We start from the raw sequence: 15898 nt of genomic DNA, 5'->3' as shown, positions 1-15898 counted from the left end.
AATGTTGGATCAGTAATATCACCTGTGGTTTAGGATCCAAGATGTTTCAGTATGTTTTCAAGTCGTACTTTAACTTGCAAAATGAGCAGCTGCAGGTTACTTTGGGAAAGTATGCTAACAAGCAGTTATGACTAGTGTTACTCTCTGATAATCTTGGGCAGGTTACTTTAAACACACACACACACACACACACACACACACACACTCACACACACACAAACACACAGTCCATACCACACTGTCGGTCTGCTAATCTCCATCCAGTAGCATTGCTCAGTTCGTCTCTCTTAATACACAACTTTAGACCAATTATTACACTAGAATTATCTTATGGCTAAATGACCATTAGCTGCAAAAGAAAAGAAAACCTTGTTTCTTATAACTTTGTTGAATTGACACATAAACAGTTTTATCAGTAACATGAAACAGACAGATATTTTCCATTGACATTGATGATCTATCTACATATTGCAAAAGCAGACTTATTTCTGACCACTTTTTCAAACTGACATGTAAACAGAAAGAGATAGAGAGAGAGAGAAAGAGAGAGAGAGAAAGAGAGAGAGAGAGAGAGAGAGAGAGAGAGAGAGAGAGAGAGACCTAAGCTTTTTAACACAATATTTGCGTTTTCTAAAATTATGTTCTTCACATTCTGTTTAATTAACTTATGGGATGAATAGTGAGTTGGTAGCAATACCACCTAAACATTTAATTAAATTTTTTAACATTTTATTTGTTTTAGAGCTTTCTAAGCATTTTACATTTTCTCAATAATAACATAAGTTGGTAGTACCTCATTTTAATGTAACTTATTAATGTTGGATGAATTACTTTGATGTTTCTTGATGTCCTGCACATTCAGATCCAAGCAGCTAGCAAATTGCTTTCCAAATATACATGTGTCTTCTTCAGCAACTGCAAAACCATAATATACATGATGTAGAAATATGCACGACTGAGTTTCTCACTGAAATAAGTAAATAGCTTGAAAATATGTTTGGTTATTAAGAATAAACTAGAGATAATATTTCTCTGAATAATGTTTCTTTTTTTTTAAAAAAAAAAATCCTGCATGCTAACACCTACAGAGGATCCAACTATCAGCTGCATCTTTTGCATGTAACAGAATAAATGTGTGTCTCAGATATAAAACAGATTACCAGCCCTTTTTCTGGAAAAAATTGTCTTTGTGGTCTAAAATATTGTGTGTACAAGAAAATTTTCTATCAACATACCACCTTATACTGTCCCACATGTAAAGACAACTTAATTTAATTTCTTTGAATTTCCATTTTGGCCACATCTCATAATTTTTCCTACCTCAATGGGTCCATCTCTTAGCTACCCTCTAGTTAAAACTAGTGATACTATCAAGATCCAGTGATTATTAAATATGAAAAAAATGTGGGTGATATGAAGATAAAGCATGTGCATATTTATGGATCTGGAATGTGTTAGAGCACATACAATACAAAAACATGATTTTCTCAACAAAGTTTCCTTAGATTGCAATAAAAACTGTCAGAATACAACAAAACATTAACTGAAACCATAATCTCTATTTTAGAATGTGATTTAAGAAATAGAAAAACACCTGATGCCATTTTCTGAAAACAATAATGCAGTTCACTCCTGGCTTTTCTTCTCATTTGTTGCTCTGGTATGCTGGTTTCTAATAATTCCATAAATAGAGCTTCGACAGGAAGGCCATTCTTGTCAACCTGTCAAATGCAAGACCAATCAGATCAAAGCTGTATGTAAGTTGTCTAATACGATAATATGTACAAAATTTAATATGATAATGAAATACACTGCAAAGTAATGTTATTTTTTAACAAATCATATCAAGTATAGTCCAGCTTTGATAGGTTAGTAATGCCATCCACTGAGTAATACATGGTTGGTAAGGCGGGTACCAGGTTGAGATTCATTGGGAGAGTGCTTAGAAAATGTAGTCCATCAACAAAGGAGGTGGCTTACAAAACACTCGTTCGACCTATACTTGAGTATTGCTCATCAGTGTGGGATCCGTACCAGATCGGTCTGACGGACGAGATAGAGAAGATCCAAAGAAGAGCGGCGCGTTTCGTCACAGGGTTATTTGGTAACCGTGATAGCGTTACGGAGATGTTTAATAAACTCAAGTGGCAGACTCTGCAAGAGAGGCGCTCTGCATCGCGGTGTAGCTTGCTCGCCAGATTTCGAGAGGGTGCGTTTCTGGATGAGGTATCGAATATATTGCTTCCCCCTACTTATACCTCCCGAGGAGATCACGAATGTAAAATTAGAGAGATTAGAGCGCGCACGGAGGCTTTCAGACAGTCGTTCTTCCCGCGAACCATACGCGACTGGAACAGGAAAGGGAGGTAATGACAGTGGCACGTAAAGTGCCCTCCGCCACACACCGTTGGGTGGCTTGCGGAGTATCAATGTAGATGTAGATGTAGATGTAGATGTGCTTGTTCCAGCTTGAGACAACTACACATCTGAAAAATGACACAGCATACAAAAGAAATTTTCTGGGTGAAAATTTAATATTAGTAAATGGGACATTGGTCTGTGCTACAACTGGCCATTTCATAACCCCCTCCCCTCCTGCTTGGGTGTGGTCAACTTTTTACTTTAGAATCTGAACTCGTATCCCCTGATTTTGTTGCATATTTGGATTCAGTGCCACAACAAGTGTGTGGTTTACTCAAACCATTGCTTTCCATTTGCAATAGATGGTGCTGTAATTGGTAAATATCAGCTGTGGCTGTTTTTGCAATTAAGAGTCAATGGATTTGAGTCTGCATTTCATTTAAGATGTAAATGTAAATCTTTTTTAAGTTACACTAATAATTTTTACTTTTGGGCCATGCAATTACACCTGAATGAAACAATTTTTTGTGCCTTAAGCATTTTTTCTCTTCAAGACCACTTAAACAAAAAAGTTTGTCATGAAAAACTGTTTTTCATTCAGTTGTAATTAGTTGGCCAAAAAGCAAAAATTACGTGCTGCTTAGATCAAGAAACTACATAATTTGAAGATGTAAAGTTAATTTTCAAAATTTAATTTGGTACTGATAGCACAATACAGTGTGGTTAACCACCTCAAGGCCTGATCAGAAACTAGTGCAAAAGTTGTGGTACATAACATATAACACATGTACGGCAGTTGGATGGAAACACACACCAAAATCAGTCATACTGATGTCAGGATTTGAGAGTGGCCACTGAAATCAAGATTTCCAATGGTTTGGGGACTCACCATGTAATACCACAAACCATTGGGACCCTACGTCATATTCCAACCTCATCTCCTCTCTCCCAAAGACAGCATATAGATATAATGTTAGAAATTTACACTAATTTAAACTGTTGTTTTGACCTTGTTTACATTGGGCCTCACAAGTATTTAGAATGAAGGAAACATGTTGGATTAAAAACTAATGTACCATCATAATTCACACACAATACAACTTTCAGGCACATGGTAGGAAAGATTTTGCTATTGTAATTATGGAGTAATTAAAATTAAAGTTCCAATATTTGCAAGTAATAGAGAGACAGATATTTTTATGTTTTAAAACCAGAATTTGTTTCAATCCCTAATAAAGAAATGACGTGATGATTTTTCAGTCAGAATCAAGCATTAATTGATGTTAGTTAATAGAACTGTAATGACCATATAGACCATACAGAAATGTAAAATTTTACTCATACATAATTTAATTAATTGAATCTAGGCCTTTCATTCAATAAAATTAATCACTCTGTTCACCTGAAAATGATATCATGATTTTTTTTAAGTCAGTAAAATAATATATGCAAATTATCAAAATATATTGCTGCACTGGTGAAACATGTAATTTATACTCTTAACAGAAACAGATTCCTTCCTGTCTTTGTATTAAATTATTCACTTTTATTCCATGTTAATTTCTATGTAATTTGGGAATATGTATGTAAAACTCAAATTGTATAAATGCAAAATTCAGTGTGTAACAATAACAGTAATTGTTTGAAACCATATAAACAGAAGCAATTTGTACACTGCCATATTTCAGTCTGACAGTCTTATTTCAGTCTTAGACCAAATATTGTATCAACAGTATGTAGTCAGACTTTGTAAGTTTTATGTTCGCTGCCAAACATCTTGTGTACAAAATAAAATCTATTGTTAACAAGAACCACTGAAACTTATTTAAACAATTACATAAATTCAGTGTGACAATGCAGTAATATCAAAATGAACTAATGGCAGCATCAAGAAGCAGCACCCTGGATTACACAAGATATGTATATAATTGGTGGAGAATACATGTGGTAAAACGTGTTACGCTGTACATTGTTTCTCTTGTGTTAAACAATGATACACATCTCCAACTGTGTAAAAACTTTTTTTGCCACATTTTATTACAACCGCAATCAACTCCTTAAGGAAATAAAAACTGTGTTACCATACAAGTAGCGTATGTGCAAGAAATTTTCATGTCTAGCCATATTATTTGTGCTGAATAATCACATTTGCAACACTCAAGTAATGTTTGAACATCAATATCAACTGTTAGACCACAAAATTACATTGTAAATGTAAATGAAATGTAGAATGTAATGTGCTGGTTTTTAATTTCTGAATCTCGCACGTTTGAAGTTTGTCAATTACTGCACTGTCTATCACAAATGAATAGGGAACAATGGTTTGAGTAAACTGAACATATCATACAATGAGAAGGGGGAACAATAGTTTGAGTAAATCATAAGCATTTTTTGGCATAACATCAGGGAGAGGCTACAACCCTGTCTCACTCCCTTCCCAACCACTGCTTCCCTTTCATGTCCCTCGACGCATATAACTGCCATCTGGTTTCTGTACAAATTGTAAATAGCCTTTCGCTCCCTGTATTTTACCCCTACCACCTTCAGAATTTGAAAGAGAGTATTCCAGTCAACATTGTCAAAAGCTTACAAATGCTAGAAACATAGGTTTGCCTTTCCTTAATCTACCTTCTAAGATAAGTTGTAGGGTCAGTATTGCCTCACGTGTTCCAATATTTCTACGGTATCCAAACTGATCTTCCCCGAGGTCAGCTTCTACTGGTTTTTCTATTCGTCTGTAAAGAATTCGCGTTAGTATTTTGCATCTGTGACTTATTAAACTGATTGTTCGGTAATATTCACATCTGTCAGCACCTGCTTTCTTTGGGATTGGAAATACTGCCTACAGGAAAATTAAAGAGACCTTTGGAGAGAGGAGGACCACTTGCATGAATATCAAGAGCTTTGATGGAAACCCAGTTCTAAGCAAAGAAGGGAAAGCAGAAAGGTGGAAGGAGTATATGGAGGGCCTATACAAGGGCGATGTACTTGAGGACAATATTATGGAAATGGAAGAGGATGTAGATGAAGATGAAATGGGAGATATGATATTGCATGAAGAGTTTGACAGAGCAGTGAAAGACCTGAGTCGAAACAAGGCCCCCAGAGTAGACAAAATTCCATTAGAACTACTGACAACCTTGGGAGAGCCAGTCCTGACAAAACTCTACCATCTGGTGAGCAAGATGTATGAGACAGGCGAAATACCCTCAGACTTCAAGAAGAATATAATAATCCCAATCCCAAAGAAAGCAGGTGTTGACAGATGTGAAAATTACCGAACTATCAGTCACAGCTGCAAAATACTAATGTGAATTCTTTACAGACGAATGGAAAAGCTGATAGAAGCTGACCTCAGGGAAGATCAGTTTGGATTCCGTAGAAATGTTGGAACACGTGAGGCAGTACTGACCCTACGACTTATCTTAGAAGAAAGATTATGGAAAGGCAAACCTATGTTTCTAGCATTTGTAGACTTAGAAAAAGCTTTTGACAATGTTGATTGGAATACTCTCTTTCAAATTCTGAAGGTGGCACGGGTAAAATACAGGGAGCGAAAGGCTATTTACAATTTATACAGAAAGCAGATGGCAGTTATAAGAGCTGAGGGGTATGAAAGAGAAGCAGTGGTTGGGAAGGGAGTGAGACAGGGTTGTAGCCTATCCCCGATGTTATTCAATCTGTATATTGAGCAAGCAGTAAAGGAAACAAAAGAAAAATCTGGAGTAGGTATTAAAATCCATGGAGAATAAATAAAAACATTGAGGTTCGCCGATGACATTGTAATTCTGTCAGAGACAGCAAAGGACTTGGAAGAGCAATTGAACAGAATGGACAGTGTCTTGAAAGGAGGGTATAAGATGAACATCAACAAAAGCAAAATGAGGATAATGGAATGTAGTGGAATTAATTTGGATGATGCTGAGGGAATTAGATTAGGAAATTGCACACTTAAAGTAGTAAAGGAGTTTTGCTATTTGGGGAGCAAAATAACTGATGATGGTCGAAGTAGAGAGGATATAAAATGTAGACTGGCAATGGCAAGGAAAGCGTTTTTTAAGAAGAGAAATTTGTTAACATTGAGTATTGATTTAAGTGTCAGGAAGTCGTTTCTGAAAGTATTTGTATGGAGTGTAGCCATGTACAGAAGTGAAACGTGGACGATAAATAGCTTAGACAAGAAGAGAATAGAAGCTTTCGAAATGTGGTGCTACAGAAGAATGCTGAAGATTAGATGGGTTGATCACATAACTAATGAGGAGGTATTGAATAGAATTGGGGAGAAAAGGAGCTTGTGGCAAAACTTGACTAGAAGAAGGGATCGGTTGGTAGGACATGTTCTGAGACATGGAGGGATCACCAATTTAGTATTGGTGGGCAGCGTGGAGGGTAAAAATCGTAGAGGGAGACCAAGAGATGAATACACTAAGCAGATTCAGAAGGATGTAGGTTGCAGTAGGTACTGGGAGATGAAGAAGCTTGCACAGGATAGAGTAGCATGGAGAGCTGCATCAAACCAGTCTCAGTACTGAAGACCACAACAACAACAACAACATATTCTTCTTGAAGTCTGAGGGTATTTCACCTGTCACATACATCTTGCTCACTAGATGGTAGAGTTTTGTCAGGACTGGCTCTCCCAAGGCCGTCAGTAGTTCTAATGGAATGTTGTCTACTTCCGGGGCCTTGTTTTGACTCAGGTCTTTCAGTGCTCTGTCAAACTCTTCACACGGTATCGTAACTCCCATTTCATCTACATCTACATCCTCTTCAATTTCCATAAAATTGTCCTCAAGTAAGTCACCCTTGTATAGACCCTCTATATACTCCTTCCACCTTTCTGCTTTCCCTTCTTTGCTTAGAACTGGGTTTCAATCTGAGCTCTTGATATTCATACAAGTGGTTCTCTTTTCTCCAAAGGTCTCTTTAATTTTCCTGTAGGCAGTATCTATCTTACCCCTAGTGAGATAAGCCTCTACATCTTTACATTTGTCCTCTAGCCATCCCTGTTTAGCCATTTTGCACTTCCTGTCGATCTTATTTATGAAACGTTTGTATTCCTTTTTGCCTGCTTCATTTACTGCATTTTTATATTTTCTCCTTTCATCAATTAAATTCAATATTTCTTCTGTTACCCAAGGATTTCTACTAGCCCTCGTCTTTTTACCTACTTAATCCTCTGCTGCGTTCACTACTTCATCTCTCAAAGCTACCCATTCTTCTTCTACTGTATTTCTTTCCCCCATTCCTGTCAATTGTTCCCTTATGCTCTCCCTGAAACTCTGTACAACCTCTGGTTTAGTCAGTTTATCCAGGTCCCATCTCCTTAAATTCCCAACTTTTTGCAGTTTCTTCAGTTTTAATCTACAGTTTATAACCAATAGATTGTGGTCAGAGTCCACATCTGCCCCTGGAAACGACTTACAATTTAAAACCTGATACCTAAATCTCTGTCTTACCATTATATAATCAATCTGAAACCTTTTAGTATCTCCAGGCTTCTTCCATGTATACAACCTTCGTTTATGATTCTTGAACCAAGTGTTAGCTGTGATTAAGTTGTGCTCTGTGCAAAATTCTACCAGGCGGCTTCCTCTTTCATTTCTTAGCCCCAATCCACATTCACCTACTACGTTTCCTTCGCTCCCTTTTCCTACTAACGAATTCCAGTCACCCATGACTATTAAATTTTTGTCTCCCTTCACTATCTGAATAACTTCTTTTATATCATCAATCATTTCTTCAATTTCTTTGTCATCTGCAGAGCTAGTTGGCATATAAACTTGTACTACTGTAGTAGGCATGGGGTTTGTGTCTATCTTGGCCACAATAATGCATTCACTATGCTGTTTGTAGTAGCTTATGCGCACTCCTATTTTGTTATTCATTATTAAACCAACTCCTGCATTACCCCTATTTGATTTTGTATTTATAACCCTGTATTTGCCTGACCAAAAGTCTTGTTCCTCCTGCCACTGAACTTCACTAATTCCCACCTAATCTAACATTAACCTATCCATTTCCCTTTTTAAATTTTTTAACCTACCTGCTCGATTAAGGGATCTGACATTCCATGCTCCAATCCGTAGAACGCCGGTTTTCTTTCTCCTGATAACGACGCCCTCCTGAGTAGTCCCCGCCCGGAGATCCGAATGAGGGACTATTTTACCTCCGGAATAATTTACCCAAGAGGACGCCATCATTATTTAACCATACAGTAAAGCTGCATGCCCTTGGGAAAAATTATGGCTGTAGTTTCCCCTTGCTTTCAGCCATTCGCAGTACCAGCACAGCAAAGCCATTTTGGTTAATGTTACAAAGCCAGATCAGTCAATCATCCAGACTGTTGCCCCTGCAACTACTGAAAAGGCTGCTGCCCCTCTTCAGGGACCACACATTTGTCTGGCCTCTCAACAGATACCCCTCCGTTGTGGTTGCACCTACGGTATGGCTATCTGTATCGCTGAGGCACGCAAGCCTCCCCACCAATGGCACGGTCCATGGTTATTGGGGAGGGGATCTAAAACATAGTTGACTCAAATTATAACAGGCACCCTGTGTGTATATGGTAGAACAGTTCATTGTGGGAGGGTCCTTCATGATATACAGTCTCCATAGGAAACAGTGACTTCTGTACAATAGGTATAAAACAAAACATAGGGATATAGATAGAGAAATAACGAATGTAAGATGTTTGGCTATCAAGAGGGCAATGCAAGACATGTCCAGTGACCACCATAGCAGACTGTTAATGAAAGGTCTTTCACAAAATCCACATAAATTGTGATTGTAGATGGTCCAGTCACATTGATGTGACCACCACCTGTGTTCAACGTCAACATACAATAACCACTGACAGATACCAGGTGGCAGTATTGGCAGTGGAAGGCAGTCCTGGTCTTGGAAACAGGAATGACAGAAGTTTTATTGACTTCTGCAGGATACTCTACTGGTAAATATATGTTTCAGAAATCACAGAAGGACACACATTAGTGGAAAAATGGTACAGAGACACAGAGCAAGCTAGGAAAAAAATGGTTCAAAGAGGAGTACAATGCAATTGAAGAACTGGAGAGGAAGGAAAGGCATGATTGACTATACAACACAGTAAAAACAACATGAGATTGAAACAGATGAGGAAGTGCTGCTATGGAAACTGTCAGTAAAGATGAACATGTAGTGTACAAATACCACAAGGACATTCTCCAGAGATGGGAAAACTATTTAAAAGAATGATAGGACATAGATCATAAGACAACAACTTTGGAACTTGAATCCTTGAACAGTGTGGATAACAATGAGAAAGGATCAACAGTTATACAGAAAGAAGTAAAGAGTGCAATAACTGCAATGAAAAATGCGAAACCACTAGGTATTGATGTGATGTGGGAAGAAATACTAAAATGTTTCAATCTGGGAGGAGTAAGAGAAATATTGAGACATGGTGGCGAATTGCCAGAGGATTTTCTGAGAAAAATAATCATTCTAACACCCAAGAATCAATGAAACAAGAAATGCAGAGAGTGCACGACAGTTATCCTCATTTCACAAGCAATCCAAGTTACGTTAAAAATCATTAATATAAGGTTGGAAAACATAATGGAGGAGAATCTGGCTGAGGAGTGATTTAGTTTTAAATACAATACATGTACAAGAGATCCAACAGAGCTCTTGCAATTTTTGGGAGAGAAAGTAATTGGAAGAGTTAGACCTGGAAAAGGCATTTGACAATGTGACTTGGGATAAGCTTGCAAACTATAATGAGTGAACAGAGAAAGGATTGGAAAACCAGATGATTTATAAACTTATTCAACTAAAAAGTGTCAGTGAAAGTGAGAGGTGAGAGCACAGACTAGACAGAACTAAGGAAAAGAGTGAGATATGGATGCTGTCTGTCTCCTACTCTTTTTGTATTGAAGAAATATGATTGAGCAATGCCCACTAGGGATAGAAGGGATAAAAACTGGAGGAAGGAAATGGTATTTGAGGTTTGCAGATGTCACAGTTCTTGTAACAACAGAAGGAAAAAAAATTACTGCCACTGAAGCTAAAAAGAGATTAATGGAATGATAATCAATACAAAGAAAAATAGTGCACTAAGAGGAAATAAAAGGTCAAAGACAACTATGAACAGAGAAATATTAAGGCATAGACACACCTTTAAGTATGTAGGAAGCAAGAAAGAAACACACTGGAAGAGCAGCATATTGATTTATTGGCCTGTAAATAACTGTTGTGATGTGTAAGGCATCCTTAGTCCATACAAAATTATACAAATAGTATACAAATGATTATACAAATGGTTAACATCTATAAATATTATAACATAGTATTGCTTACCTTGTACTCACTACATAATTAACAATGAAAATAACCAATTTTAGAAAATACTATCTATCCCACTTTATCACATAATTTGTTTTGTCACAATGATTATATAGAATACAGATTAGGGTGTATGCCATAAGCTACAATTTTGTTTCATACAAACACATTTATAATAAAGTACCATCTTTATTTTCATTTTGTATAAATTCCTTTGTGTTACAGAATGAATTTTCTTTCAACCACATCTACACCACTATTTAAAATCTGTTTTCATGTAATACCCTTGTGTCATGTGATATATTGTTGAAAAATATTTTGCCAGGATGCAAAAAATCATTTTGAACATTACTTAAATGACTTCAAGGGACATCCTGTTTCTGAAGAGTGTCACTTCCTTTCTGGTTCATGGTGATGTACCCAGGTTTCATCTCCTGTGGTGACATGTGTCAGAAAGTTGTATCCTTTGGTGTTATATCACACCAGGAGATAGGTAAAAAGATAGACAATAAAATAATAGAATGCAGTATGAGTCTAATAAATAATCCTTTAGTAGTAGTGAAATAGGCTACAGGAGGTATGCGGTTAGTACTGGATGTACACACCCTAAATACACATACAGAAAGTGAAAGAGATAGATCTATTAACATCGATGAACTATTATCCAAATTTGAGAAACCACAGTATTTTAGCTCAATGGACCTGACTGCTGGGTACTGGCAAACCAAGTTACATCCAGATTCAAAGAAATATACTGCATTTCTATTTGATGGGGAATCCTACCATTTTAATGTGTTACTATTTGCACTAAATATCTCGGTATCAGTATTTATATGTGTGCTGGACAAGGCATTAGGAAGAGAAATATTACAGGGTTTAATCATATATGTAGATGATATACTGATAATCTCACCAACCTGGGACAAGTATTGCTTGACCTTGAGGAAGACCCTAAAAAGATTTAAAGAAAAAAGGTATTACAATTAAATGGTCTAAATCACACTTTGTGAGGCAAGAGCTAAAATTCTTGGGACATATTGTAGGTGTAAAAGGAATTAAGCCTGACCCAGAATGTATAGAGGGCATTAAGGGGTGTCCACCACCTAGAAACATAAGACAATTGAAGGGATTTCTTGGAATGGCAGGGTATTACAGATGATATATAAAAAGTCAAGAGATAAACAACCCTCAACTTTTGCATTTATTATGGAAGGAAATACCATGTAGTTGAGACCAAGAGGCACATAATGCGTTTGAATGTCTAAAGCGGCCACTGTCATATATATTGCACCATCTGGTGATGGGTGAACCATTCAAGATTTCAACTGATCCATCAGACTGTGGCATAGCCACAGAACTTTTTCAAGCCAAAGGGGGTTTGGAAAGTATAAACCATAGGACAATAGCTTTTGCTAGCTGGAGTCTCAACAAACATGAATTGAATTATACAGCCACAGAAAAAGAATTATTGGCCATAGTATGGAGTATACAAAAATTCCAAACACTGATATGGGGCTCCGAAATACATGTCTATACAGATCACCAAGCTCTATCATTTTTAATGAATAGTTGATTACTACATAGTAGATTAATGTGATGGATGTTGTTTCTTCAAGAATATGACATTAAAATCCAGTATATAAAGGGTTCGGAGAGTATTGTACCCGACACTTTGTCTCGGCTACCAGTAGGCATGAAAGAACTAAAGCATATGGAAGAACCTGGAGTAATTTATGCAATTAATTTTTTAACATTGGAATATCCACTGAACAAGCTGCAAGAATTGGCTCAGAAAATAACAAATAACATCCAACACGATCCTTATTTTACAGATATATTTTCTATGTGTGTTAGGAAGTCATTGCCTCCTAATCAAGATGGAAAGTGGAAGATTATAGGACATAATTTGTTCTGGAGAGACAGTAAGACAACCCAACATTAGCGTTTATGCATAATGAATTTAGTAGAAGACGAGTTAGTGTGGTACATTCATAAGGGGTATGGACACTTCAGTATAAAGAAATGTATTGATCATATGAATAAGTTCTACTACTTTAAAAAGCTAGGACATAGAATAGCATCTGTCATTAACACTTGTGAAATTTGTCAAAAGGTGAAGTAGAGTAACACTCATACTGAATACAAAATGAATCCAATTATTCCTAAAGTGTTACACAATCTAACAGCTGCAGATTTCTTTGGACTAATTCCAAAAGGAAAAGGAGGAGTGGCCTATATTTTTGTCGACATAGAGTATTGGTCTAAATATGTTAAGATATACCCTATTAAGAAAGCAAACACACCAAATGTAATTCACTGTAGGTAACAATATCTTGTGAAGGTAGGAAAACCAAGATGGTTTCTCACCGATAATGGTCCTCAGTTTATTAGTAATGAGTTTAAGGAATTTTTAGTTTGGGAAAATATTCGTCAAATATTAATATCCAACTATAACCCATCTTTGAATCTGTGTGAGAAGGTTATGAAAGAAATTGGAAAACTATGCCACGCCTACTGCCATGAAAAACATACTTCGTGGGCAATGAAAGTTAAAGACTTCGAACTTATTTTAAATGGATTACCACATCTATCAACTGGACTAACACCTTTGGAGGCAATAGGTAAACCCTTTGTAGAAGAACCTCTTATGAGATGTTTCATGTGGCCGGAACAACCTGTAGACAACTTCCAACTTAAACAGTAAATAGCCTCAATGAACATACTTGATGGAGCACAACAATGAGTGAGCAAATATAACAAGAAGGCTATCAAACCACACTATAAAGCTGATGATCTAGTTCTTGTAAAGCAGCATCTTCAGAGTTTGGCCCTGAAGAAACATACACATAAATATTTTTGGAAATATGATGAACCTTTCTGGGTACAAAAAGTAATCCATCCCAAGACACTATTTTTAGTAGATCCTACAACTGGATCAGAAAAGGGAAAGTATAATGTAAAGGACCTAAGTTGTATATTCCCCAGGGATGTTAACATTCTGTGTTAATGGGCAGAGTGACAACTGTTGGTTCAAAAATTCAAATGGTTCAAATGGTTCTGAGCACTATGGGACTTAACTACTGAGGTCATCAGTCCCCTAACTGTTGGTTCCTGAGTTGTTTTCGGTGTTACTTCCACATTATTTTTCCTACACCAAATTCCCTTCAAATCTTCAACTATTCTGTAATCTATTCATAACCTCTTAAATCATCCTATCATGTTAGTATTTAAGTGACCAAATATGACTACAAGATTGTGACTAATTTAAGAGAATCACAAATAAACAGTGATCTCTAAACGTAAAATGGAAAGAATAGAATAATATTCTGGTAGAAGGTATAATATGATGGTACTATGTAAATAGAGTGACTTTAAGATGGAATGAACAGAATGCAATATTATATTTAAGAATAATATAATATGAGGTAACTAATGAAATAACTATCTTCTCGTAGTGTATAATTTTCTATTTTTATAGAACATTTACACCTTTCACGAGATGTAATATAGATGGGAGGGATTGTATTGACCTTGAAAGGGGTGAGTAGTGTAGGTAAAGATATGATTAACACTACACACACACACACACACACACACACACACACACACACACACACACACACACACACACACCACACCACACCTTTCAGACGACTGGCGAAAACAAGTGTGACTGACTCATCACCATTTGCTGTTCCATAGGTGTTGTTAAGATTTTTCTTCAGGGGCTTCAAAGATGAAAGTGAGAATGTCTGTTCTGCAGGAGATGTTTAACATCATACATCCTCTGGCTTCTCATTCAAGTGCCGGCTTAGTAGGGATCCTGGGGAAGGGGGGTGGGAAGGGTTTTCCTGTCTTTGGAGCTATCTTCTTTTTCTCCTTTGATCTTAGCAGGCATCTCAATTTTTTTTCCTTTCTTACTTCTCATCGGAGTACCAGTCTATCTTTCCCTCTCTACATGTGAATATACTTCTATCGCTAAAGTCCTTCTCATTCTCTGTGGTTCCCTATAACCTTCAACTTATTTCAAATAAGTAGGCTGAAGAATCATGCTGCACAAACACACATCGACATACACACAAAATTACACTTAGGTACAAACATGAAAATTATGGGCTAGAACTGCCAAGGGTTGAAGGGGAATAAAGACATATGTACATCCAGGTAGATGCATATATTGTATGGTTGATATATGATGGTTCTGCATCACACCATTTTTTTTTCCTTTGTTGCTTCTTATATATTTATACATTGAGATAAGAAAAGAGATGGTTTCATATCGCACAAGGAACTGTGAGAAATGAAGGAGTGTAGTAACTAAGGAAGAACTAATGAGCATAAGCCAGGGAGGAATTAATGGTGATATTTATTTAAGAATCCAGGCAAATACTTGTTCTGATGATTTGTAGGATAGTGGGACAAGTATAGAATAAAGGAAGGTATGATATATTGAATTATACATAAGTATGAAGTCTGCTGAAAGCATAGAATTTGAAAAGTAGTGGAGGACTCTAGGGGATCAAATAAGGCACCCAGAGGCAAGAGTGAAGTGTGAAGTAGAACTGAATTTGGCCAGGTAATATTTAGTGACGATATACATATAGATGTATACTAGGGCAATTAACCATGGGGCCCACTCGCAAAGGATAGGGGAGGGTGGGGGGGGGGGCACACCGGCTTTTATTGAATGAAGGAAAGGGCAGATGGGCAGACTGAAGAGAGGCTGACCTATACTGTGCAGGCAGGGGCACCAAGAAGGGGATTGACCTGTATCATAGAATATAGGAGTATGAAATGGGTGTACCGACCAAAGTGGAAGGAGGTAGTGCATCCATAGGATCAACCTGGAGATAAACTATAGGTACTGTGCCTAAAGGGAAGCACAGTATCGTGACAGAAGTCACACAATTTTATAAAGATTATTCTGGTAAGTTTGGATTCCTTACAGTGACAGCATTATTAGGAGTTATGAGTGTCAGAAAGAACACATTCATTTTTTTTCTCCAGAATTTCCTCCAGACTACAAGTTACTGTTGGAAATGAGACTGTTAAGTACTAAAGGAAAGGTAGCTTATAGGATTATATTAAAGAATGAGGCAATCAAAAGTCTATCCCACCTGGAGTTTGTGACTGGAAATCAAAAATGTTGTCCGCACAATTCCTAGAGGTAAAAGTACTAACTCCAACATTGGGTGAAATGCTCAGATAGTTA

At 36.9% G+C, this 15898-nt stretch overlaps 1 protein-coding gene across 1 annotated transcript in view; it reads right to left on the bottom strand.

Moving 5' to 3' along the window:
- Positions 1-799: 799 nt before the first annotated feature.
- Positions 800-15898, bottom strand: part of LOC126419492 (uncharacterized) — a 115093-nt gene continuing 99994 nt past the window's right edge. Inside the window, exons 6-7 of the mRNA XM_050086681.1 lie at positions 1595-1721; positions 800-915 (exon numbers count right to left, since the gene is read on the bottom strand). Coding sequence (XP_049942638.1) covers positions 800-915; positions 1595-1721 — 243 coding nt within the window. The remainder of the gene's footprint in view (positions 916-1594; positions 1722-15898) is intronic.

Source organism: Schistocerca serialis, chromosome 9, assembly GCF_023864345.2.
Source record: "Schistocerca serialis cubense isolate TAMUIC-IGC-003099 chromosome 9, iqSchSeri2.2, whole genome shotgun sequence".
Classification (NCBI taxonomy): Eukaryota; Metazoa; Arthropoda; class Insecta; order Orthoptera; family Acrididae; genus Schistocerca; species Schistocerca serialis.
The sequence above is the reverse complement of the archived record's forward strand: the minus strand, read 5'-3'. Positions and strand labels throughout refer to the sequence as shown.